General features: G+C 42.1%; 1 protein-coding gene across 15 annotated transcripts in view; it reads right to left on the bottom strand.

Moving 5' to 3' along the window:
* Positions 1–20,627: 20,627 nt before the first annotated feature.
* Positions 20,628–26,709, bottom strand: part of Ccar1 (cell division cycle and apoptosis regulator 1) — a 53,230-nt gene continuing 47,148 nt past the window's right edge. For all 15 annotated transcript variants that reach the window (XM_021259499.2, XM_013072898.3, XM_087184796.1 and 12 more), the window contains 5 exons: positions 26,439–26,585; positions 25,263–25,383; positions 24,979–25,164; positions 23,647–23,852; positions 20,628–22,863 (listed from right to left, as the gene is read on the bottom strand). In XM_021259499.2, the coding sequence (XP_021115158.1) occupies positions 22,804–22,863; positions 23,647–23,852; positions 24,979–25,164; positions 25,263–25,383; positions 26,439–26,585 (720 nt within the window). In that variant the 3' untranslated portion in view covers positions 20,628–22,803. The remainder of the gene's footprint in view (positions 22,864–23,646; positions 23,853–24,978; positions 25,165–25,262; positions 25,384–26,438; positions 26,586–26,709) is intronic.

Below are 26,709 nucleotides of genomic sequence, written 5' to 3' on the forward strand. Positions count from 1 at the left end.
GATTAAACTGAGGGCCTTTGCACTGAGCTAAACCACCCGTCCTTTTCATTTTTTGAAACAAGGTTTTGCTGAGTTGCCGTTTGGGCTCAAATCTTCGACCTTCCTATCTCACCTTTCAGAATGTTGGATTTGGATTACAAGCATACACTACTGTGCTTGGCTCACCTTTTAAGAATCAGGGTTGGATTTATGTGTGCGTCTATCATAGTTTTGACTTGTAGGGAACAGGGGAAGGGGACGTTACCAGAACCTCTGCAGTAAGTCCTAGTCTCCTGCGAGCCACGGCAGCACACGGCGAATTACAGGAAAGGTAGAAAAATGAGACTGAGAAGAAGCTGAGCTTTGGGTCGGATCAGTGCTGCTCTGGGCGGCAAAGATAAAAGACCCCTAGCTTGCAGCACTTTTTATTCAGTACAGGGGGAAACAGATGTAACAAGTGAAAAATGCAGAGTTCAGTACTTTACACTGGGATAAACAAGGTGTAAAAAGACTGGGGGGCAGTGGAAATCTAAGAACAATGAGGAACTATGCAGATGAAGATTTGGTTCCTCTGGGGTCTCCCTAAGGTGTGGTCTTGTCCTGGAGATTACAGCATCCTGGATCACAGAGGTCTCAGTTGTGACCTGAGGCCAAAATGCAATTATGTCTGGAATGTCGTAGCTGGTCTGTAGGCTGGAGAACTAGGCCTACTCAAATGATTTTTCCCTAGAATTATGTGGCATTGCTCCCAACATAGACATTGTTCCTCAGATTAGTTCTCTTCAAGTAAATGTTTCCACTGCATATGAAGTATTCCTTGGGTTGACATTTAGTTTAGCTCCTCATAGAATCAAAAAATCTCAGTCAAGAGTCACTTTTTCATCTATTCTGTCCCCCTCTCCATTTTGTCCAAACACATTTGATAAAGCAGCTGATGTCCATAGAAGATAAGCAAGTGTCCCATGTAGAAGAGGTCGCCAGCTATGGTCTACGAAGGGTCTACAAAATGCTTTCCGAATTTGGACCACTGCCTGAAAGCTAAAAATTATTTTCACATTTTTATGTTTTAACATTTTTACATGTAGAGGGAATAAGACTTGTTGTGAAAAATTCTATGAAATTCAAATTTCAATGTTGTTTTGTTTGGTGGTACTTGGGATCGATCCCAGAGTCTTCACAATGAGCTAAACACCCCCAGTACTTTTGTTTTTTACTTGTTTAATGATAGGGTCTTGCTAAGTCAATAAATTGCCCAGGCTGGGCTGGAATTTATATCCTTCTGCCTCAGCCTCCTAGCGTGCTGGGATTACAGGTTTATTGCACTATGCCCAGGACTTAAAGATAGGAGTCCTGCTAGTAGTCCAGCTTGGTCTTGAACTCACGTTGTAGCACAGGATGACCTCAAATTCTATTCTTTTGCTTTGGGCTCCAGTTTTGGGATTACAGGTATGACCACCATGCTCAGGTTTATTTTTTCTCAGGCTTTTTACAGAAAAGGTTTGGAGATCCCTGGTCTAGAGCCCATAGAGCTGTGTAGGGACAGCTTTATAGGACAAGAACAGGGCCAGGCACATGGAAAGTATTATTGTGCATATAGTGGACATTCTAATCCAGCCTAGCTGTTTTACATCTTGGATGCTGCTGAAAGAACAGAGAACTGGTAGCTGCTGTGTCTTCCAGCCAACATGCTGAGCTGAGGTCAGGTAATTTAGTTTGTTCAATCATGACCCTCTCAGCCACACCTGTCAACAGGGAGACCAATTAGTGCCAATTTCCATGTTAAAAATGTTTCCTTAGGACAGGGTTGAGGTCACCTCATTTCACACAATTCAGGGTCAAAAGAGTGACCTGGATTAGTCAAACCCAGGCTTCAAAAGTGAAAGGCAGCTGTTTTACCAATCCCTAGAGCTCTCCAGAAAGCAACCAAAAACCCACCTCATTTACCACAGGGGACCTAGCACAGCAGGGGTAAACAGCCAGCTGGTCCAGCAAGTTTAATATCCTTCACGTCTACCCTCAGATTTCCTACAGATGTTTACAGCAAAGGTTTACTGGGGGCATGTGTCACTAGGTTCCATGGAATTTAATTCAAAAGCACCAGATAGCAGGCTCTCCACTTCAGAGCTCTGAATGTTTGAGGTAATCAGGGACTCATATACAAGGAACTGTGAATTCTCATAAGTCAAAGGGCTTTTCTGCTTAGGGGGAAGATGCATTTACAGGAAACTTTGTTTTACATTAGAGTCTCTTTTTGTGTGTGGGGGGGTACTGGGGATCAAACCTAGGGCTTCATGCATGCTAGGCAAGGGCTCTACCATTGAGCTACATCCCCAGCAGATTGCCTAGATTTTATTGCAAATAATATTGAAGTGTATATTGGAATGTTTCAATAATTGAACAGTTTATTACTTAAAATGTACAGCACATCATTTTATTTTTTTCATTTTATTTTTTAAGACAGGGTTTCATTAGGTAGTTCAGGTTGGTCTTGAACTATGTAGCCCAGGATGGCCTCAAACACACAGAGATCCTCCTGCCTCAGACTCCGGTGTACTGGGATCACAGGTGTGTGCCACCACCCCTAATCCTTTTTGGGGGGGGGCAGGGGAGACAGGGTTTTGCTATGTAGTCCAGGCTAGCCTTGAACTCACAGCAATCCTCCTGCCTCAGCCTCCCAAGTGGTGGGATTAAAGGTGTGTACCACCACACCTGGCTAGATCATTTTAAATAGACAACAAGTTTTTGAGGCTGAGGATGTAGCTCAACAGTGCTGTGCCTGCCTGACAAGCACAAGATCCTGAGTTTGATCTCTAGTACCCCCCCCAAAAGTCTTTGAAACCATGTGGTTTTTCAAAAGAATTGCATAGGGCCGGGGATTTAGCTCAGTGGTTTCGCCGCCTGCTGCGCAAGCGCAAGCACGTACCAAAAAAAAAAAAAAGAATTGCATAATTTTAAAACCGGAAGTTCTGTTCACAGTACATAAAATTATAAATAACAATTCAGTGGGATTTAATATACTCACAATGCAATTTCTTTTATGTTAATATAGGCTTTTCACATTCACCTAGAATTTATACATATATATGTAAAATTTGGAGTGTGTGGTTTTTTTTTTTTGGTACCAGGGATTGAACTCGGGTCCTTGCAGTTGCGCAGCAGGCAGTGGAATCACTGAGCTAAATCCCCAGCCCTTGGGGGGGTGTTGTTTTGACATGCAGTTTTACCATGTTGTCCAGGCTGGCTTTTAACTCTTGGGCGCAAACAATCCTCCTGCTTCAGCGTCCCATGTAGCTGGGACTACAGGCACATGCCACACCATTGCACTCAGCCTAAGAATTACCAGTAATTTTTAAACGAATAAACTATTTCTCTTAGACATTCAACTTTTTTTTTGGTACCAGGGATCAAACTCAGGACCTTGTGCTTGCAAGGCAGGCACGGTGCCACTGAGCTAAATCCCCTGCTGACATTCAACTATTGCAGATCATACTACTGTACAACAGAAAAAGAGCTTGTTACTTTTTATTTTTTGTGGTGCTGGTGATTGAACCCAGGGCCATATGCATGCCAGGGATGTGCTGCACCACTGAGCTGTAAGTCACCAAGGCTGGGCTGGAACTTGTAATCCTCCTGCCTCAGCCTCACAGAATGCTGGGATTACAGGCATGTACCACCACACCTGGCTATTTTTTCCCCCTGTGGTACTAAGGATTGAACCCAGGGACTCATACATGCTAAGCAAGCACTCTACTGCTGATACATCTCCTGCCCACTTTCACATTGCAGACCTCCCTGTATCATGACACTGAGAAGGGCTACTGAGAATTTCCTCCCTCAGTTGATTCTATCATTTCTTCCAGTAAAATTTTCATTCTGCTGAACGATAGGAAATCGAAAAGGTTGAGCCACAAATAATTGTTTCTTGTAAAAATTAGATATAACAATTTTATAAGGTTCATCTTCATATATTGTTTTGTTTTAATTTCACCAAGGTTAGTTCCCTGCCTTTCAGGTTTTTTCAGCCAGGGTCTTGCTAAATTGCTAAATTGCCCAGGATGGGCTTGAATTTGAGATTCCCCAGGCTCAGTCTCCCAGAGTGCTGGGATTAGAAGTCTGCGGGACCACACAGGTTGTTTCTCACTGCTTTCCCCACATGAAGCCACCTGCCAGTGTGATGCAACAAAAAAACCTTCATCAGACATGGTTCTTTTGCCTGTGGACTCCCAGACTTCAGTGAGTCAAATTTCTATTGTTCATAATTTGGGAGATGAGTTTACTTTTTTTTTTTGGTACCAGGGATCAAACTCAGGACCTTGCGCTTTCGAGGCAGTCGTGGTACCAATGAGCTAAATCCCCTCTATTGTTCATAATTTATCCAGTCTCATATTCTGTTCCACCAGCAGAAAATGAACTAAGACACCATGACAGGCACAGAGGATACCCTGAGCAACAAAGGAGGGCTGGAAAAGTTACTGACGAAGTGTTAACATACTTGTTTCTGGTCAGTTCAGTAGAACTACATCCTTCTTATCCTGTATCTACCATACATTGGTTTTCCAAAAATGGTCCAGGCTCTCAAAGGAAAATGTTTAGCAAATTTCCCAAAATTCCATTTTTTTTCAGCTTGAAATGTTTTTTTTCCTCTTCAAGTGTCTTCTTTTTTTTTTTTTTTGTGCCAGAGATCAGCCTCATTTTCTTTTTCTTTTTTCTGGTGCCAGAGTCAAGTGTCTTTTAATAGATTTTATTTTATCCTTTCTTTTCCTCCCTCAAGCCCCCTCCCCTATGTACAAAAGCTTTGTTTTCATTGTTTCCTTCTATTTTCATTTTTCTTGTCCCTTCTTTCCTCCTTCCCTCCTCCCTTGTTCCCCTTCCTCATTGAACATTTTCTTCCCATTTACCAACATCCATTATACATTTCAGTTATTTCCACTTTCTCATACCAGAGAAATAATGCAGTATTCAAACATGTGATTTATTTCACTTGAGTATGGTCTCAAGGTCCATCCATTTAGCTATAAATGTCTGAAGACCATCCTTCTTTATGGCAGAGTAGTACTCCATTGTATAAAAAACCCACATCTTTTTTACCCATTGTCAGCTGATGGGATTTAGCTACCAGAATTCCATTTTACAATGAAAAGAATCTAAGTTTTTATTTGGTACCTATCACAAGACTAACAAAAACAATGCAGGAAATGTAGCTCTGTGGTAGAGCACTTATCTACCGTGTGGGAGGCCTTGGGGTCAATCCTTTGGACCTCACAATAAAGAAAAAAGAAAGGCAATCCAAACTTCTCACTTGTGTGATGGAGCTGGGGAAGCTTCAGCTTGGATTACACTGTTTGGCAGGTAAACATTTCTTTTTTTTTTTTTTAGTTCTTTTATTGGTACATTTTAGATATACAATTTGTTTACATTTATCATTGGGTGTTTGTACCTGTACATGTGTGAGACCTAACTAACTCCATTTTAAAGTTTGACTCCATCTTAAAATAAGACAGTGAGGTGGCCTTGACATAAATTCCACTTCACTGAAGTCAACTATTCCCCTAGTCTCCTTTGTGCCCATAAAATAATGATAAAATGTCCTTGCTGTGGGACAACAGATAAAAAGACACAACTCCTAACTCAATCCTCTGTCTGCCCAGAAAACAGATGCTCCCGGGCCCATTATCTATAAAACATTCTGTCAATGTGCTGATCGTTCCTTTTTCCCATAAACTCTACATGCAGCCACCCCTCAACCCCCCATGCTTGCTAAATATCAACCAATCATGTAACTGCTAAATGGAACATCCCCACACCTTGCAGTAGCCACAATAAAAACCCTGCTGATTTAAAATTCGGGGCTCTCAAGCCTGATCTGCTGCGTTGGTGACGATTGAGTGCCCCTGCTCGAGCTTGAATAAACAACCCTCGTGTGTTTACATCGGAATCGGCTCCTTGATGCTCTTTGGAGACTTCGCAATCTGGGCACAACACATGATATATCTTGGTTATTTTTTTCCCCATTAAGGTAAACATTTCTTGTCCACATAGTTCTTCTGGGTTATTGCCTTAAAAGTCTTAACCTTAAAGGGGACTGGAGCTGAGCATGTTGCAGACTGCCTATAATCTCAGTACTCTGGGAGGCTGAGGCAGGATGATTCCAAGTTTGAGCACAGCCTGGGCAAATTAAAGACTTAGACCCTGACTCACAAAAGAAAAAAAAGGGCTGGGGGGTGTGGTCCCCGGGCCCTAGGCCCAGTGTGAAGGCCCTGGGCTCAAAAAGAGAGACTGAATTATGATAGGGTTAGCAAGAAAGTAAAATTCTACAGAAAAATTAAGATCTTATATCATACTATGAAACATAGATTTTCTCACTATGTAGCTCAGACTACCCTTGAACTCACTATGTAGCCCAGGCTGGTCTCCCAACTTTTACTGACCCTCCTCCCCCAGCCTTCCAGGTGCTGCAATCACAGGTGTACACCACTACAAACAGTAATATATATATATATATTTTGGTACTGGGGATTGAACTCAGGACCTTGCAGTTTTGGGGCAGGTGCAGTGCCACTGAGCTAAATCCCTGCTCCTTTGTTTTTTGAGACAGGGTCTTACTAGGCAGTTTAGGCAGTCATTAACTATGTAGCCCAGGATAGCCTCAAACTCACAGCAATCTATCTCCTGATTGCTGGGATTACAGGGGTGCACCACCACACCCAGCCAACAAATTTATTTTTTATGTCCAGTTTGTAACTATATTCTTTGCAAAAAAATCATTTTACTATTGGTTTTGGTTCCCCCCCAACCCCTATACTGGGAACTGAACCCTGGGCCTTTGGACTTTTTTTTTACATTTTGAGAAGAGTATCTTGATAAGTCACTAATTTTCCCAGGCTGGGCTCAGACTTGAGAACCTCCTAGAGTGCTGGCATTATGGGCATGTACCACCTCATACTTTATATCTATGAAAGAATCTTCAGGCTGTATTTTACAACTCATCCTTAATTTTTTTTTTCTTCAAATTTTTAAAATTTTGAGACAGGGTCTTGCCAAATTTCCCAGACTGGTCTTGTGAAACTCCTGCCCCAGCCTCCCCAGTACCGGGATTATGGGTCTGCACCATCACATCCACCACATTTAACAATTTAAAATGAAATTACTGCTGAAGCACCAGTGAACGTCAAGGCGTTATTTGCAGGTTATTGGATGTTTCTAGCAACCAAAAGCTAAACATGACCAAGCCATTAAAAGAGAAATAACTATGGAGCTCAGAATGGGAGGAATTTCATTTTATCCTAAATTCAGATTCTTACAGTGATGGTTGGTTGGCTAGCTCTCTTCTGGAAATAGCAGCTCAAAGGTTAAACATTCATCTCTTTGGAAACATTTTAAACAAGCTAGGTAAATACCTTCTCCATCTGCAAAACGCGTAAAGCCCTAGGAAAGTAACAGATGGGGTTGAGAACTGGCAAACTGGCCCAAGGCAAGTGCACCTTATGCCTATGGAAGAACAACTCAAAGGTTTTCCTGTAATTAAATTTGTTCTAAGCAGAAACAGCAAGTCTTTGTGTGGCCAGGGGGTGGCCTGCAACAGGTTTTTGTTTAATCTAGGAAAGGAAATGAATGGCCATTAAATATTAATTCTTTACGTGTTAGAAGTAGATTTGTTCTTTCCCTGCCTACAGAAAAGTAAAAAAGCTAGAGATAATAAAGATATGCTGCATTTGGAAATAATCTTATAAACACTGGGAAGCCAGGTTAACTAGGAAGGGGATTCGTAGTTTTACCAAAGCAAGATGATGTGAAATATTAAACCCCTTGCCATTTATCTGGTAACCACAAAGAAAAAAAATTTCTTTTTCTGGTACTGGGAACTGAATCCAGGGGCTAGTGCATCGCAGATGACCACTGAGCTACTTTCCTTGCTGTTTAAAAATTTGAGACTGAAGTGCCCATCAACTGGAAACTGGATAAAGATGGTTTTTTAAAAAAAATAAAATGGGTTACTACTCAGCCATAAAGAATGAGAAACTAGAGACATTTATAGCTAAATGGATGCATATTGAGGCCATACTCTTAAGTGAAATAAATAAGACACACGTGTAAATACCGAATAGTTTCTCTGGTGTGAGAAACTGAAAGTGTAAATAAGGACTAAAATGATTAAAATGAATAATTGATAATTTGAAATAGAAAGCAAAGGTCCAAAGGGTCATTTTTTTTTTTTTTGGTACCAGGGATTGAACTCAGAACCTTGCGCTTGCGAGGCAGGCGGCAGAACCACTGAGCTAAATCCCCAGCCCTGAAAAGGTCCAAAGGGATAGGGGAAGTGGGAGGGGAAGGGGAAAGGAGAGAAGGGAAAGGAAAAATTAGAGAAAAGGAAAAACTGGAAACAAAGTCTTTGTAAATAGGGAAGGATGGAGGGGGTGAAGGGAGCACAGGGAATGGGGAAAAAATAAAAACGAAGATATATCATGTACAGGTACAAGCACCCAATGATAAATGTAAACGTACTGTATAACTAAAATGTACCAATAAAAGAATTTAAAAAAATAAAAAAAAACTTTTTTTCTAAAAAAATTTGAGACTGAGTCTAAATTGCCTGGGCAGAGCTCAAAATTGCAACTTTCCTGCTTCAATCTCCTTAGTAGCTGGGATTACAGGCCCACATCAGAAAGCCCAATTAAGAAAAAAAAAAATTCTCTTCATGGCATTTTCTTGCCTTTATGTTGGGGAATATAACATGACCAATTTTTTGCTAACATTTCAATTTACTACTATCAATTTTTTTTTTTTTTGAGACAGGGTCTCGGTATGTAGTTCAGGCTGTCCTTGAACTCACTATGTAGCCCAGGTTGGCCTTGAACTTCTGGTAATCCTCCTGCCTCAGCCTCTGAGTGCTGGGATTATAGGTTTGTGCCACTATGCTGGACTTTACTAACTGCTGTCAATTTTCTAAACTCTACTATGACCTTGCACATGGCAAATTAGTCCCAAGGCTAGTTCATATTTTCAGTTTATCTTGAATCTAGAATTTAGAATGATCATGAAGCACAGCATGCAAATTCATTTTAATTTATTTTTCTCCATTTTTTTGTAATGCTAGTGATCCAACCTTGTCTTAGGCAAGGACTCTAACAATGAGCCACACCCCTGAGCCTCTTTAGTTTCTTCAGGTGTGAGATTTCTAAACTTGACAAAAAGTTGTTTTAATAACTTTTATTTAAATGACTACCTACACATCACATTTATAGTTTTTTGGGTTTTTTTTTTTTGGTACCAGGAATCAAACTTGGGTCCTTGCGCTTGCACGGCAGGTGGCGAAACCACTGAGCTAAATCCCCGGCCGTACACATCACATTTAAAGTTGTTCGCTATATGTTATGAAGCTTCCTTTGCTTGCACTGCTAGAGCATCTCTACAGTACCGACTATATTCTGAGTGAAACCAAGCATATCTACAACCAGAGGCAAAATCTGAACCTTACTTTGTAGCTCAGAGAACTCTTAAGGCCAAGCCCATGAAAATACAAATAGATGGTAATATACAAAAAAGGGAGTAGTGGGCCCGGGGATTTAGCTCAGTGGTTCCGGCACTTGCCTGGAAAGCCCAAGGCCCCAAGTTCGATCCCGGGCACCAAAAAAAAAACAACAAAAAACGGAGTAGTTAGAAAAAGTTCAATTCTGAATTTTAATTTTCCAAATTTGAGAACTTAGAACAAACAGGCACCTTTTCACCACATGTTACTTATGAAACTAGTACTGGTGCAATAAAGGATCACAATATATGGCATTCTTTGATGCTAGGTCTGGGACACATGGGCTCTAAAAACTGAACTGGAAAGCCATCTGCTCTCAAGACACTGCACAACTACACCAAGATCCACAGTGAAAAGGCAATTGAGGTATTCAACCCTATATTTCAATATACTGAAAATATACATTCTGGCCAGACATGGTGGCACACTGGCCTATAATCCCAGCACTTGGGAGGCTGAGGCAGGAGGATCACTACGGAGTTTCAGGCCAGCCTAGGCTACATAGTGAATTCAAGGACAGCCTGAAATAGTGAGATCCTGTCTCAAAAAAAAAAAAAAAAAAATTCCATATATCTTTTGGTATTGGGGGATTTAAATCTGGGCTTTGTGGAAGCTAATCATGTGTGTCCTATCCCTGAGCCATACCCTAAGCCCCCAAAATAGTTTTAAGCTCAAATATTAGGCATAGATGTTTTAAAATACCCATTTACAAAATATGAAGACAAAATCCAAAACATGATAAGCCAGAAACTATAGTTACCCCAAGGCCCATAGTAAGACTTGCTACCACTGTAGGGAAGATCTCCTGACAGATCTGCATTTTGCATTAACAAAATTTCTTCTCAATGGACACAGATTTACATCACCTTAAATTTCCTGTAGAAAACACATGGACTCTTTGAGAACATTAGTTATATTTACAGATCTGGAGTTCACTGATAAGGAAGAGTACTGAAGAACACTTAGGAAAACAAGCTAATGGATCACAGCTTTTACTTTGGGCCCCCAATCCCTAAGGTGATTTTTATTTGCCAACTATTGGAGGGCCCAGCCAACCAAGACTAACCATGACAAAGAAAATAAATTGGCTGGGCATGGTGATGCACACCTGTAATCCCCAGCACTCAGGAAGCTGAAGCAGGAGGATTGTCCTGAGTTGAAGGACAGCCTGAACAGCCTAGTCAGACCCTCTCAAAAAACCAAAAAAGTAAAACCAAAACGAAAATTAAAAAAAAAAAAACACAACAGAAATAAATTAACTCTCAGGCAGTTGCGGAGGCATATGCCTGCAATTCCAACACTTGGGGAGGCTGAGGCAGCAAGATTGCCGAGTCACATGGAAGGAGGAAAGGGTGTCCTTTATGACTGCCATAGTATTCTGAAAGCCCTTCAGTGTCATGTAAATCCTTAAAACTACAGTCCCCTCTATAGAGTAATTTGACAAATTCAAGCCTGTACTTATAGGATTTAACTAGCTAAGGGAATTCAGCTTCCAAGAAGTCTCTGAAGGGCCATTTATTGTTGTGCCCAGATTGTGAAGTCCCAGAGACCACCAGGAGGCCGTTTCCGATGTAAGCACACAAGGGTCGTTTATTCAAGCTTAAGCAGGGACTCTCAACTGTCACCGACACAGCGGATCGAGATTGAGAGCCCTGAGTCCCTAACTAGCAGGGTTTTTATTGAGAATACAACAAGCTTTGGTTATTAGTAGCCAGGTGATTGGTTAATACTCAATACATATGAAGTGTAGGGTTTTGGTTGGCTAGGCTTTGGGGGTCGAAGGGGATTACGTATTGGTTTTTGTGAGGGAGAAAAGGGGCAAAGATTAACGGCCGGTTGTTACATACTGATCGTTAGCAGACCCACTAATGGCCGCATCTATCTTGTGTGGACAGTCAACTCATTAACTGCTTATCCTACAGATAGTGTGCCTGGAACGCTCTCTCCCCGGGTACACAGGTGGTTGGGTAATAAACTCAGGAATTTCAAGTGGTGAATTCCTAGTTTAAGCACAAATTTGAGAGAACAAAGGAGACGGCTCCAAAATGGAGTCATTTTGGTCCCACATTCCCCCCTTCTCATGATGCTATAGAGGGCCAATCATGGGCCTCTGGGGGTTAATTCTATCAAGTCGGTAGGAATTGGCTGGTATTGGGACCTGAGCACCATTAACTGAACAGCGTTAATTCGTTTTTTGATGAACGAAACTAGTCTATTGAGCATACAATGTCCAAAGGTCAACAGTAGTAACACGATAAGCAAGGGGCCTAGCAGGGTAGAGATTAGGGTAGTTAGCCAAGGGGAAGAATTAAACCAAGATTCGAACCAGTTTTGAGATAGTTCTCTTTCTCGCTTACGTTTGGCGATGCCCTCCCTAACTTTAGCCATGGACTCTTTGACCACTCCTGAATGATCTACATAGAAGCAACATTCTTTACCTAAGGCAACGCAGAGTCCTCCCTGTAGAAGGGGGTGTCTCGTAATATTGCCCTGCGAATTACATGGTTGCAACCCGGTGTTCGTGAATCGACCGGGGGGAGGGTACACCCCTTTTTTGTTTCCCCACATTCAGGCCTTCCCCGTGACTCTAGGCTCCAGTGTCCGATATCCCAGCTGCCAGTGGCTAGCCGACAGAGATCAAACTCTAGAGCAGGCCACCAGGTTAATGGTGGGCTCACTTTGGACGAGCTGTTAATAATGTCACCTGTGGCGGTACTGATGATCATCCAGGTTAAATTTAGGGGAGCATGTGGGTTCTGTCCTCCTAAAATCGGTGTCAAAAGTACAGTTACCACAATCATGACCGTCGACGACGCAGCTTGAGTTTGAGGGGATTGTCTTGGTCTTTGGACACCTGCCATGATGGAACGAAGTCCTCTAGGACAGCGTGAGGATCTGCAGGGCGAACGTGGGTGTAGTGCACCCACGAGGCAATCCCGTCGACCTTGAGAGCGGTGGGCGTGGTCAGGACTGTGACGTAGGGTCCTTTTCAACGGGGCTCAAGGTCCCTTTGTCGGTGTCTCCGGACGAAGACCCAGTCTCCTGGTCGATAGCGATGGGGCTCGGGAGGCGGTCCAGTTTGATATAAGGCTTTTAATTTAGGCCAGATATCCTCGTGCACACTTTGGAGGCTTTTTAAAGAAAGTAACAACTTTTGGTCATCAAATTCAACAAGCACATTTGATTGAAGGTTGGGAATAATGGGAGGGGGAATTTCAAACATGATTTTAAAGGGAGTTAATCCCATCTTATAGGGTGAATTGCGTACCCTATAGAGGGCGAAGGGAAGGAGAGTCACCCAGTCACTGCCAGTCTCTAAGGTTAATTTAGTTAAGGTCTCTTTTAATGTTCTATTCATCCTCTCTACCTGTCCTGAACTTTGGGGTCTGTATGCACAATGTAATTTCCAATCCGTCCCCAATATCTGTGCTAGGGTTTGACTCACCTTGGAAATAAAGGCGGGTCCATTATCTGATCCTAGCATTACTGGAAAACCATACCTTGGCAGGATGTCTTCTAGCAGTTTCTTAGTCACACTTCTCGCTGTTTCATGTTTGGTAGGAAACGCTTCTGTCCATCCTGAAAAAGTGTCTACAAAAACTAACAAGTATTTATAACCATACCTTCCAGGTTTTACCTCGGTGAAGTCCAATTCCCAATAGGCTCCAGGTCGGCTTCCCCTCAGCCTATTTCCTGGGTTGGCCCTATTGTGGGTGGCATTTGTCAATTGACAGGCTTTGCAGGTAGCAACAATATGTTCCATTTTAGAATTAGCATCACGGATCTTAATTTCAGCATGTCTCAGGAAATCTTGCATTTTTCGAGTGCCCATGTGGGTGGTCCGGTGCATCTTGGAGAGAACTTGTTCTCCCAGCGCTTTAGGCAAGATGACTTTACAATCAGAAGATTTCCACCACCCGTTGAGGCACTGAGGCATAGGTAATTGTTTTATCCAATTTAAATCTTCTTCAGTGTACTGGGGTTTTTCTGGTAGGGCTGCACTTCCCGGATCGGGCAGCTGAGTGGCCAGTGTCAGATTAATCTTTAAAGCTATTTCTCGGGCTGTCTGGTCAGCTAAATTATTTCCTCTGGCAATTGGAGTGTCGCCTTTTTGGTGTCCTGGGCAATGGATAATGGCTAAATTTTTAGGTAGCCAGAGGGCTGTTAAGAGGGCAAGGATCTCCTCTTTGTTTTTAATAGTCTTTTCTTCAGCTGTCAGGAGTCTCCTTTCTTTGTAGATGGCCCCATGGACGTGTGCAGTGGCAAAGGCATACCGGCTATCTGTGTATATATTTAACTTTTGGCCCTGTCCTAGAGTCAATGCCTTGGTCAGAGCTATGAGCTCCGCCCGTTGTGCTGAGGTCCCGGTGGGCAATGGTTCTGCCCAAATGACCTCAGTCTCTGTCACCACTGCTGTTCCTGCATACCTGCGGCCATCACAAACAAAGCTGTTCCCATCAGTGTACCAGGTATCATCTGCATCTGGCCATGGTTGGTCGCTCAGATCTGCTCGAATTCCATGTACCTGGGCTAGGATGTCTGTGCAGTCATGAAGCGGAGCCTCCAAGTTCGGGTCTGGCAACAGTGTGGCTGGGTTCAAAGCAGCCGGGGCCTGAAAGACAACTTGGGTTGGATTTAGGAGTAAGCTCTGGTAGTGGGTCAGGCGAGCATTACTGAGCCATCGATCCGGAGGCTGTTTTAGGACTCCCTCAATAGCGTGAGGGGTGGTCACACACAGTTCTTGGCCTAATGTCTAACTTGTCAGCATCTTTGACCATTAGAGCCACTGCTGCAATCATTCTTAGACACGGGGGCCATCCTGATGCAACTGGATCAAGTCTTTTTGATAGGTACGCCACTGGGCGGCGCCATGGCCCTAGATGCTGGACCAGGACGCCCTTAGCGACTCCTTTGTTTTCATCAATGTAAAGGTGGAATGGCTTAGTAATATCGGGCAAGCCCAAGGCTGGTGCCGTCAGCAAGGCTGTTTTAATTTGATCGAAAGATTTTTGTAGCTTTTCTGTCCATTGAAAAGCCTGATTGTCTTTGGTTGCCTCGTAAAGGGGCCTTGCGAGCTCTGCGAACCCCGGTATCCACAGGCGGCAGAAGCCCGCCAATCCCAAGAACTCTCTGACTTTCCAAGGAGAATCTGGTGTGGGTATCTTAAGAACTGTCTCTTTTCTAGCATCCGACAGCCATCTCTGCCCTTCCCTAAGCATGTACCCCAAGTAGCTTACCTCGGGTTTGCAGATCTGGGCCTTTTTGGCGGACACCCGGTACCCCAGTTCTCCTATGACTATCAAGAGTCTCTTGGTTCCACTTAGGCAGTCTTCCCGCGTTTCAGCTGCTATGAGGAGGTCATCTACATATTGTAACAGAGTTAGTTTGGGGTTCTGGAGGCGAAACTCACCCAGGTCTTCATGTAGGGCCTCGTCGAAGATGGTGGGAGAGTTTTTGAATCCTTGGGGTAATCGGGTCCATGTCAGCTGTCCGTTGAGGCCTTGTTCTGGGTCACTCCATTCAAATGTAAAGATGTGTTGGCTTTTGGGTGCTAGCGGAAGGCTAAAAAAAGCATCTTTGAGATCCAAGACTGTGTACCATCGATGGCTCGGGGGAAGTGAACTCAAAAGGGTGTATGGATTAGGCACTGTGGGGTGGATGTCCATAACCCTCTTGTTCACTTCCCGGAGATCCTGCACTGGCCGATAGTCATTAGAATGAGGTTTTCGCACTGGCAACAAGGGGGTGTTCCAGGCTGATTGACAAGGCCTAAGAATCCCCTGAGCAAGCAACCTCCTGATGTGTGGAGTTATTCCCTTCTGGGCCTCTAGGGGTATAGGATATTGGCGAACTTGTACAGGATCTGTCTCAGGTTTTATTTCTACAAACACTGGTGCTCTGTGTGCAGCTAACCCCATGCCTCCAGTCTCTGCCCATGCTTGTGGGAACATGATGAGCCATTGTTCCATGTCAGGATCAGGAGGGGCCCTCTTCTGATGTAGCAGATATTTATCTTCTAGGTTTATGGTTAGTACCTGAATGGGCCTTCCCTCTTGATTAAGGACTTTTGTGCCCCCGGGTTGGAAATGAATTTGAGCCCCTAATTTAGTCAGTAAGTCTCTTCCCAATAAGGGGTAGGGGCAGTCTGGTATAATCATAAATGAGTGGGTTACTTGGCCCACTCCCAAGTCTACTGTTTTTTGGGTTGTCCATGAATACTTTTTCATGCCTGTAGCTCCTTGAACCCAGGAGGTCTTATCAGAAACATGGCCACATGGTTTAAGTAGGACCGAATGTTGAGCCCCTGTATCCACTAGGAACTCGATAGGTCTCCCCTCCACTTTTAGGGTTACCCTGGGCTCGGGGAGGGGTGCCGAACCCGTCCCCCCTAATCATTTAATTCATCCATAGCCAGGATAGGGGCCTTGGGGCGTCCTTCCTGTTGTTTCTTTTTGGGACAGTCTCTGGCCCAGTGTCCATACTCTTTGCAATGAGTACATTGATTTTTCCCCAACTGGGTGCGCTCTCTGCGTCTCTCTTTGTTTTCTCCTTCCACCGCAATCTTTCTTAGTCTACGTTCACGTTCCTTCTGTTCTCCCGCAGTGGCAGCCAGAAGGATCCGAGCTAAGTTTCGGGTCTGGCGGTCATCAGCTTTTTCTCGTTTCTCCTCTGCGGTTTCTCTATTGTTATACACTTTCTCTGCCACTGCCACCAAGTCCTGAATACTCTTTTCTCCTAACCTATCTACTTTCTGTAACTTTCTCTTAATGTCTGGCGCCGCCTGGTTGACAAAATGTATTATTACAGCTGCCTTTGTCTCAATTGCTTCTGGGTCCATAGGAGTGTACCTACGAAAAGCTTCCTGAATTCTTTCTAGGAAAGCAGCAGGGCTTTCATCTAACTTTTGTTGTACATCCCCTACCTTAGCCAAATTTGTAGGCTTCCTCGCTGCTGCTTTCAGACCTTTTAATAGAGCCAGGCGATAGACCCGAAGCCTCTCCTTACCTTCCGCCGTGTTGAAGTCCCAGTTGGGTCGGGACAGAGGAAAAGAAGTGTTGATAGTGTCAGCATTGGTGGTGGGTTGACCATTGTCACCAGGAACCAATTTTCTGGCCTCATTCTGGATCCTCTCTCGTTCCTCAGTGGTGAACAGGACCTGCAGAAGCTATTGACAGTCATCCCAAGTGGGCTGATGGGTAAACAAAACAGTTTCTAACAGGTTAATCAAATCTCTAGGGTTATCAGAGAAATTGGCATGTTGTCGGCGCCAATTATAAAGATCACTTGTAGCAAAGGGCCAGTAATGGTGAGGCTGGTTCCCATGCTCATCAGGGGGCCCTATCGCTCGCAGCGGACAAACAGTAGAGTCTGCTGGTCCTGCCGGCGAGGCGGCGCGCCGGTGACGAGTATTTTGGGCGGGACCATTACGGTTGCCAGCACCCGGGGCGGGCTCTTCCTCCCTAGCCCCGGCTGGGACTGGGTCATTTCTTTCAGCCTGCTGTTGCGGAAGAGAGGGGAGAGAGTAAGGGGGAGGGAAAATAAGATCTTCTTCGGTCCCTCCCTGGAGAACAGGGTAGAGTGGCGCGGTCGGCTTGGTTTTGGTCTGCTCCTCGTCATCGCGCCCTCTGGGAGTCTTCTTACTGGCTGTCAGGATTAACTCTGGCTGCTGTTGCTGTGAAGGCAAAAAAGGCTTAACCCACGGGGGTGGGTTAAAGATCAGAAATTCCCAAATGGCAATGTAGGGTACCTGGTCGGGATGAAGGATGGCTTTACGAACTCTGCGTATAATTTGCAAATCAAAAGTTCCCTCGGGGGGCCATCCTACCCCAAGGGTGGGCCGCTCCGAGCTACAGAGGGTGATGAACTTAGCCTTTTTAATTTTTAAACTTAGGTTACGAGCGCTCTCCCTAACTTCCTTGAAATGATCTTTCATGAGGGAAAGAGGGGTAGTCACAGTCTGTCCCATCGTCTCAGTCCAAGTCAGTACAACACACAGACAAACACAACAGAAAAACACGCAAGACAAAATCGTCCTCCGCCTGATCGGAGGCAATGCAAATGGGACGACGGCCTCCTGCCGTGCCGCGGGAGCGACCCGCACCGTCCCTCCAGGAGTCTCACTGACTCGTACTCTTGGGGCACTCCGTCCCCACCAGCGGAATCCGGAACGTCTTCCAGGATCCCGGGTCAGCGGCCCTTGCAGCGCGTCCGCCTAGACCGTCTGCCGACCTTCCCAGAAAATAGGCCCAGACTTTACAAACACAAAAAACACTCACCAGCCGGCGTTGACCCTCCGGTACGGGAGTCCTGAAGGTCTTGGGATCCCGGACGAGCCCCCAAATGTTGTGCCCAGATTGTGAAGTCCCAGAGACCACCAGGAGGCCGTTTCCGATGTAAGCACACAAGGGTCGTTTATTCAAGCTTAAGCAGGGACTCTCAACTGTCACCGACACAGCGGATCGAGATTGAGAGCCCTGAGTCCCTAACTAGCAGGGTTTTTATTGAGAATACAACAAGCTTTGGTTATTAGTAGCCAGGTGATTGGTTAATACTCAATACATATGAAGTGTAGGGTTTTGGTTGGCTAGGCTTTGGGGGTCGAAGGGGATTACGTATTGGTTTTTGTGAGGGAGAAAAGGGGCAAAGATTAACGGCCGGTTGTTACATACTGATCGTTAGCAGACCCACTAATGGCCGCATCTATCTTGTGTGGACAGTCAACTCATTAACTGCTTATCCTACAGATAGTGTGCCTGGAACGCTCTCTCCCCGGGTACACAGGTGGTTGGGTAATAAACTCAGGAATTTCAAGTGGTGAATTCCTAGTTTAAGCACAAATTTGAGAGAACAAAGGAGACGGCTCCAAAATGGAGTCATTTTGGTCCCACATTATCACCTGGATCAGGCAGAATTCATGAAGGCTGGCCTGGTCCCAGCCAATCACTGAAGATAATTCTTTGCTTCTGGAATTGTGAACAATTTTGTTGGAATTGTCAATAGTGCCAAAAAGAAAATCTTGCTATAATCCCAGTGACTAGGGAGACTAAGGCAGAGAAAAGCAAGTTTGAGGTCAGAGTTGGCAATTTAGTGAGACTTTTGTCTAAAAATAAAAAGGGCTGGGGATGTAGCTCAGTGGTAGAATACTTGCCTACCATGGTTGGAGCCCTGGGTTCTCTAGTACGACCTCAAAGCAACACAACAAAATCTTTACAATTTGCTATGTATGAGTAACATTAAGTTTTCACCAAGTGCTTTAATGGCTAGTGGACATTATCCATGGGCAAATTCCCTAAGACATTAATTACAAATTTCACTCCCATTCTAATATATAAACTGTTTAACATAATACAAGTACCTTTCATTAGAAAATAGGAAGCCTCCAAAAATTTTTTGTTCTCTACAGCAACACTGCTCTTTTCAGAAAGAAGTGGCCAACTCTGCATTAAGATACAATATAATACAATAGAATTACACTGCCACTGGAGCAGAAATCCCTCCTCATCCATTGGATCCTGGCTAAGGTTTTGTGGCCCATTGGACTAAGACACTTGAGATTTCCCCCTAAACTGAAGCCTAAGGAAGATGCCTGAGAGTTGGAATCTTTTCATGGTGTCCATGGTCTCTGGACTTCTGCCCAAGTTCATGTATCTTACTGATACTGAAAATATGTATTAAGATGTACTAATAATGTAAAAATATCAGTTAAGTGTCTTATTTCCTGAGTAAACGTCTTGCAAAGGAGCCCAAATCCTGGCTTTTAAGCTAAGATCTGATCCTTTATCTTGGTCAGTCTCAGGGTTTAATAGCCCAGTGTTGGGGTGTTCTTTGCAAGTCAAATGCTCATGTGCATATATGGGTGTGTATATGCTGGCGATCTGTGGAGTTACAGCAAGTTCAGGGTGCACAGGCAGAGCACAGGGAAAGCACATTAGCTATCCTATCCAACATGGTGCACCTCATGCAGTTCAGGGACTTCACGTTTCTTTTTTTTTTTGGTACCAGGGATCGAACTCAGGACCTTACGCTTGCAAGGAGGCAGCCACACCACTGAACTAAATCCCCGGCTTTACATGTTTCTTTTTTTTTGGTGCCAGGGATCGAACTCAGGTCCTTGAGCTTGCAAGGCAGGCAGCGGAACCACTGAGCTAAATCCCCAGCCCCATACATATTTTCGTTTTACAGTACTGAGGAAAGAACTCAGGGAGTGCTGAACCTGGTCCCCAGCACTCACCTCCACTTTTTTGTTTTGTTTTGTTACTGGGGATCGAACTCAGGACCTTGGGCTTTCAAGGCAGGCAGCAGCACCACTGAGTTAAATCCCCAGCCCTCACCTCCATTTCTATTTCTTTTTTTGGGGGGGAACTGGGGATCGAACTTGGGACCTTGTGCTTGCAAAGCAGGCAATGGAACCACTGAGCTAAATCCCTGGCCCCACTCACCACCATTTTTGAAAAGAAACAGGTTTCAAAAAAAAAAAAAAAAGGACACAGGTTTGGCTAAATTGGGCAGGCTGGCCTTGGACTTGTGATCCTGATTCATCCTGAACTATTTAACAATTCTGTTTAAAAACAACAACAAACCCAAGGGTTGAGATGTACCTCAGGGGTTAACAATCATAGGCTGGATCCCCAGTACCACAAAATACAAAAATTAAATGGGCAAAACTAATTCTTCCAGATGGCCTTTAGTATATGGTCTCTCTCTAGGGATGAAGCCCAGGGAAACACACAAATGTTCTACCACTGAGCCATAACTCCAAGCCCTCATCATTTCATTTAAAAATATACTATTTTTTTTAAAGCCAGTAGTGGTGGCGCACACCTGTGATCTCAGCACTTGGGAGGCTCAGGTAGGAGGACCACTGTTCTAGGCCAGTCCAGATTACACTGCAAGACCCTGTCCTCAAAACAAATCAACCACCAAAAACACACTTTCTTTTGTTGTTGTTGGCCAGGGATGATGGTGCATGCCTGTAATCCCAGCACCCAAGAGGCTGAGGAAGGAGAATCACCCCAAGTTTGATGCTAGGCTTGGGCTACAGGGCGAGTTCAAGGCCAGCCTGAGGTACGCTGTGAGACGCTGTGTTTCAACGACAACAAGAATAAAAAATTCTTCCAAGGAATACTATTAATAGCATCTTTTATTTAAAAGTTTATCTCCAGCTGGGTACGGTGGTAGATGCCAGAAATTCCAGCTACTCAGAAGGCTGAGGCAGGAGGATCACAAATTTGATTGTACCAAGAGTCTTTCGGAAAACAAAAACCAGCAGAGATGTAGCTTGTCAGTAGAGCACTTGCTCAGCATTTTCAAGGCCCTGAATTCAGACTTCAGCACTATCATTTTTTCCTTGAGAAAACACACTTTCAAAAAACCTATCATGTTTCATCTCCCCTTAAAGACATTCATACAATAAATATGTAATTATATAGAGGTTCCAGAAACCCTAAGAGCAGAAACATCAATTTAAGACAAAATGTGGTTTGAAAGAATTGGAGGTATTTTAATCTATCTCTTAGTAAGAGCTCTGTAGATTCCATTTAGTTTAAGTCACATGAAAAAGTCATTTACATTCTCAAATTCACCTAGTTAGAATATCAGGCCATTATTTTATCAAAATAACCTGAAGTAAAACAAAATGAAATAAAGCCAACTCTTAACATAGCACATATTTTTATGACAGTGAAACATTCCACTATGTTTTCTAAATAAAAAAATTTAATCATCTGCTACAGATTCAATTCAGTTTTGGGGGTTTTTTTGGTACCGGGGATCAAACTCAGGACCTTGGGTTTTCGAGGCAGGTATGGTGCCACTGAGCTAAATCCAGGGCCCCAATTCAGTTTTCACTACTAACCTGATAATGACAATGTCACTGAATCCTGTATTCTTTAAAGCAGGGTTTCTCAAACTGGTCATTACAGGCATTTGGGGCTAAATAATTCTTTGTTGTAAGGAACTACCCTACGCAGCACAGATAATTCAGCAACATCCTAGGCCTCCAGCAACTAACTGCCAGCAGCACCCACCCAACTATACACCTGAAAACATCTCCAAACAATGCCAAATGTTCTTTGTAGGATAAATTCATCCACTGAGAACCTCTGTTGCAGAGCATATGATATTCCCTTCCTTTGTCATTCAACAGTGAAAATCAGCTTTTAAACATCCACTACAATTCTGAAGGAAGTACAAAGCTTAATAAAAAAATTATTTTCAGGGCTCGGGATTTAGCTCAGTGGTTCTGCTGCCTCGAAAGCCCAAGGTCCCAAGTTCGATCCCTGGTACCAAAAAAAAAAAAGTTATTTTCAATTAAAGAATACTTAAGGCATCATACTGACATCTACTGGCCTGGTACTAAACCGTATATCTGACATGCCTTTATTTTTTTTTTTACACTTTCAAAATTAAAAGTAATATAGATGCTACTTTGGGAAAGTAGAACGATTAAATGAAAGCAGTAACATTAACTTTAAGGCTATTAATGTTATGCAAAGCCTAACAAATATAATAATACTAGTTATCTATTGCTTTTTTAGTTTTCGATAATCCTATCTTTTGGATGAACTGATTTTTTTTTTTGAGACAGGGTCTGGCTGTGTAGTTCAGGCTGGCCTTCAACTCGAGATGATCCTCTGGCCTCAGACTCCCAAGTGCTGGGATTTACACGCAGGCACCAGCACACCTGGTTCTTGAACTGAAGTTTTTTGTTTTTTGTTTTTGTACTGGGGATCAAACTCCAGTCCTTGAGTTTGCAAGGCAGGAGACAGAACCACTGAGCTAAATCCCCAGCCCCTTGAACTGAATTTTTAATAAATGCTTTTAGAGACTAATAATTAAGAGGGAATATTTTGGTGACAAAAAAATCTGGTTCAAAAAACTAGCAAAAAATAAGCAGCATACTATTTTATGATTTATGCTAGAATTAAAAAGATGGACTATAAAATAAAGCTAATATTCTATAAATAAAATCAAATTTTTCTAGGGATTTTAATAAAAGACATTTGTTAATTAAATATTGTCAATTAAACTGATGAACTTTATTGGGGTTAAAACTATAACAAAGTTCATCCTAAAACATTTTGCAATGCAAAATTATTTCACTCAAGGAGTGTTTAATCAATTTGAACACTAGAAATTACAAGCAATTTTCAAAAGCAAACACATAAAACTTTATACATCATTTGAACTAACATTTATACTACTAAAATCAAACATGCATCACCACCAAATATTCTTGTATCATGATTTTTTATATATTACATTATTTAACATCACTCCTCATCACTATATGAATTTTATCATACACTTGCACCATTTTCCTTGGATTTCTGATCTTTGTCTTCATTTTTTATATTATCCTATAAAACAACAAGGAAAAATTATATTAGATTCTATTAAATTTTACTTTTAAGATATAAGCATATTCAGTTTTTAATATCTTAGTGCCAAAGCATTTTCCTAAATTCTGTCCAACTATAAATGAGTTTAAAAGAAATTCTCAGAACTGCAAAAAACAACAAAAAAAACAAAACAAATACATACATACAAAAGAAAGGGATAGCTTTATCTTCCTTAAGTTCAAACCCACTCTCCAATTCTATTATTTCCTCTTTTTTGGGGGGAGGTAGGTACCAGGGATCGAATTCAGGACCTTGCGCTTGTGAGGCAGGCGCAAGTGCCACTGAGCTAAATCCCCAGCCCCTCCACTCTCTAGTTCTGAAAGAAATAAAAAATAAAACCTTCCCCTCCTGCTTAGGGTGCTGCAGTCCATCCCAGGGCTTCCTTTACACACACTACGCACATAATGAGTTAAGCCCAGTCCCAAATCTGCTTAAGGAAATTTGTACACATAACTCATGTTGACATGCCATGTTTTAGGCAAATGCAATCATTTGGGAATTATGTTGACTAATCTTAAAGAGGGAATGCTACCATTATTTGCTTCTCAGAACAACCACAAAGAACAGAATAACATTAAAGTGCCAGAAACATTTCAAAATTTAAACAAACTAAAAATATTTAAAGTAAAAATTTCTTGGGGTGGGGATTTAGCTCAGTGGCACCGTGCCTGCCCTGCAAGTGCAAGGTCTTGAGTTTGATCCCCAGTACTGGAAAAAAAAAAAAAAGTAAAAATTTCTTACCTTCTTGAGAACAGTGTGGATTTCATCCATTACTGTAGATAAATTTCTGATTGTCTTATTCAATTGATTTTCAAACTGCAAATTCATGTTTTCAGAAACCTTCAAGTTTTCTTGTAACTGATTAAGGTCCTTTTTAACTTCTCTGAGTTCACCAGAGAGGTTTTTGTTGGAAATTTCCAAATTTAATATTGTTTTTTGATCTTCATCTGTTAAAGATAAAATTTCCATTTAACTTTCAGGTTAAAAGTATTTAAGCTATAGGGCTGGGGATTTAGCTCAGTGGCACTGTGCCTGCTTCACAAGCACAAGGTCCTGAGTTTGATCCCCAGTACAAAATCAAAGTATTTAAGCTATAGCCAGGTGTGGTGTCACACTCCTGTAATTCCAGCCTCAGAAAGCTGAGGCAGGAGGCTCACAAATTAGAGGCAAACTGGGTCTACATAGTGAGTTCAACATTAGTATGGATTATATAATGAGACCCTCCCTCAACAACAACAACGACAACAACAACAAGCTATAGAAAAAAAGCAGATTAAAAACAAATTTTAGTACTTCTAAAGCACAATGCAATGCATATTAATTTCATTAAAATATTAAGTCTTAGGGGCCAGGGATCTAGCTCAGTGGCAGTGTTGCCTGCCTTGCAAGTGCAAGGTCCTGACTTTGATCCCCAGTACTGCAAAACAAAACAAAATGTAAGTCTTAAGTACTATTACTGTATTGGTAAACACAGGATGTATTTTTAAATGACTATATAAACTAGAAGAAATAGAAAGGAGTCAGGTGTTTCACACAGCCCTATCCCAGCATTTGGGTGGCTGAAGCAGGAGGTTAACAGCTTGATGACAGCCTGGGCTACCAGTAAACTCGAGGCCAGCCTGAACTGCACAGTGAGACCTTGTCTCCAAAAAACAAACAAACAAAAACAGGTAAAAACTAAGAGGTACTAGAAAGAGGTTTGAAAGGATATAAAACAAGTGAAACATGGGAATGTTCATGAACAGGTAAGATTCTTATAAAGCTAAGCACATTTGTAACCTGCAACAGAAATCATCAAAAGTTGTCTAGACTAAAATTTAAGATATGCCTATAACACACACAACAAGGTTTTAATTTATTCTATTACTGGGGATTGAACCCAGGGCCTCACACACACCAGGCAAGCTACAACTCCAGTCCTTTTTGAGACAGGTTCTTGTTAAATTTTGGCTGGCCTCAAATTTACCATCTACCTGTCTCAGCTTTCCAAGTAGCTGGGATTACAGCCATGTATCACCACACTAGGCTCCAAAAGGATCTTAAAATATTAACATACCCAATGTTGTACCTCACCTGTTTTTTCTTCTAGTAATTGTAGCTTCTGTTCTACTTCAGCTCTTACTTTTTCACTCTTTTCCAATTTTTGCAAGAGACTTCCTACATCTACCATTGCACCATTATATACAATAAGTCCTACATTTTCTTCTATGTCCTTTAATTCCTGTTTTACTGTTGGTGTTGGAAGTAACAACCTGTTGCCTACAACAGAAAAGATATTACATTTTAGAAAGATATTTGTTTTTAACTAATGGATAACATACTTATAAAAAAGCCAAGAGCATGAAATATACTCAAACCTAGCATATCTTCCTGCAATGATTCAGACTCTTCATGATTTTCTTCATCTTTTGAAGTATCTGTTAATTTCCGATAAAAGCAAGATTCACGAAGTACTACTTTATTAAGAAGTTTCTTTACCTATTACACAAGCAAATAAGCACATTAATAAGATAAAAATGTTTTTTGATTCTCTTACAACAACTGTATTCTAATTTTCACAAACGAATATCCATGGAAACTATTTTCTTGGATATTCATTTACTACTCAATTAAAGTAGTTACTCTTTTTTTTCTGGTACCAGAGATTGAACTCGGAACCTTGAGCTGCCAGGCACCGGAACCACTGAGCTAAATCCCTGGCCCCAAGCAGTTATTCTTTTTTTTTTTTTTTTGCAGTTATTCTTTTAAAGTGTCTTCTTTGTAAATCTAAGAAGAGGGGGAAAATCACATTAAAATAAATGTAAAAGGATGTTTATTACAACATAATTTGTAATTCCAAAAAACAGAAACCACAAGTAATGAGAAGCTATGTCTATTGTGGTACACCTGCACAAAAGAACACTATGCACCAATAAGAATAAGGCAGGTCTGCATTGTCATGGCAAAATGTCTAAGTTATAATACAAATAAAAAAGGGACCATCAATACATATATAAAAATTTCATGGTTTATAAATGGGGAACTATCAGCCAGGTGTGGTGTGACACACCTGTAATCTCAGCATTCTGGAAGGGTGAGGAGAGAGGATTGTAAGTTTGAATCCAGCTTGGACCACTCAGTGAGACTCTCAAAATTTAAAAAGGGCTGGGAATGTAGCTTAGTGGAAAGGCGCTGAACGTGATCACCAGTATTGCCTCTCCAAAAAATGGGGACTATTGCTTACAAAAAGAATTAAAAGGTTGTATTTTAATTCTGAGGCACAGAACTAGAGCAAGAAGAAGTAACTTCTAATGTTTTTACCTTACACAATGCTGTAACAAGTATTGTATGATTGTTTAACAATTAGCCTGGACGGTTTGCTTCTATACATCACAAAGTCAAAGTCAATGGGGATTAAAAAGAAAGATGAAGAACTGGGGATGTAGCTCAATAGAGCACCTGCATAGCATATGCAAACCTTTGGGTTTGATCCCACCGTGAGGATAAGGAAAGGTTACTAAATGCTATCATTTTAGATTTACAAAATAGTCTACCTGAGCTCGAGAAAGATGTAGTCCCAGAGTATAGAGTATTTCTTCCAAATCTTTTTCAAGAAGGTAACCACAATGGCTTTGATCAAAATAAACAAAGGCCATTAAGAGATCCCTGTTAATTGTGATCATTTGAGTCTTTTCTTTTTCCTAAAGGAAATGTAGAAGACATAGAATTTTTTTATGATCAAAAACAAAACATTATGTCCATATAAAAGTAGTTTAAAAAAGATATTTGCCTTATCTTAGCTAAAACAAATTGACTTCATATGTG

The sequence above is a fragment of the Heterocephalus glaber genome, unplaced genomic scaffold (genome assembly GCF_053883595.1).
Source record: "Heterocephalus glaber isolate CG9 unplaced genomic scaffold, H.glaber_assembly_v1.0 deba00001497, whole genome shotgun sequence".
Taxonomy (NCBI): domain Eukaryota; kingdom Metazoa; phylum Chordata; class Mammalia; order Rodentia; family Bathyergidae; genus Heterocephalus; species Heterocephalus glaber.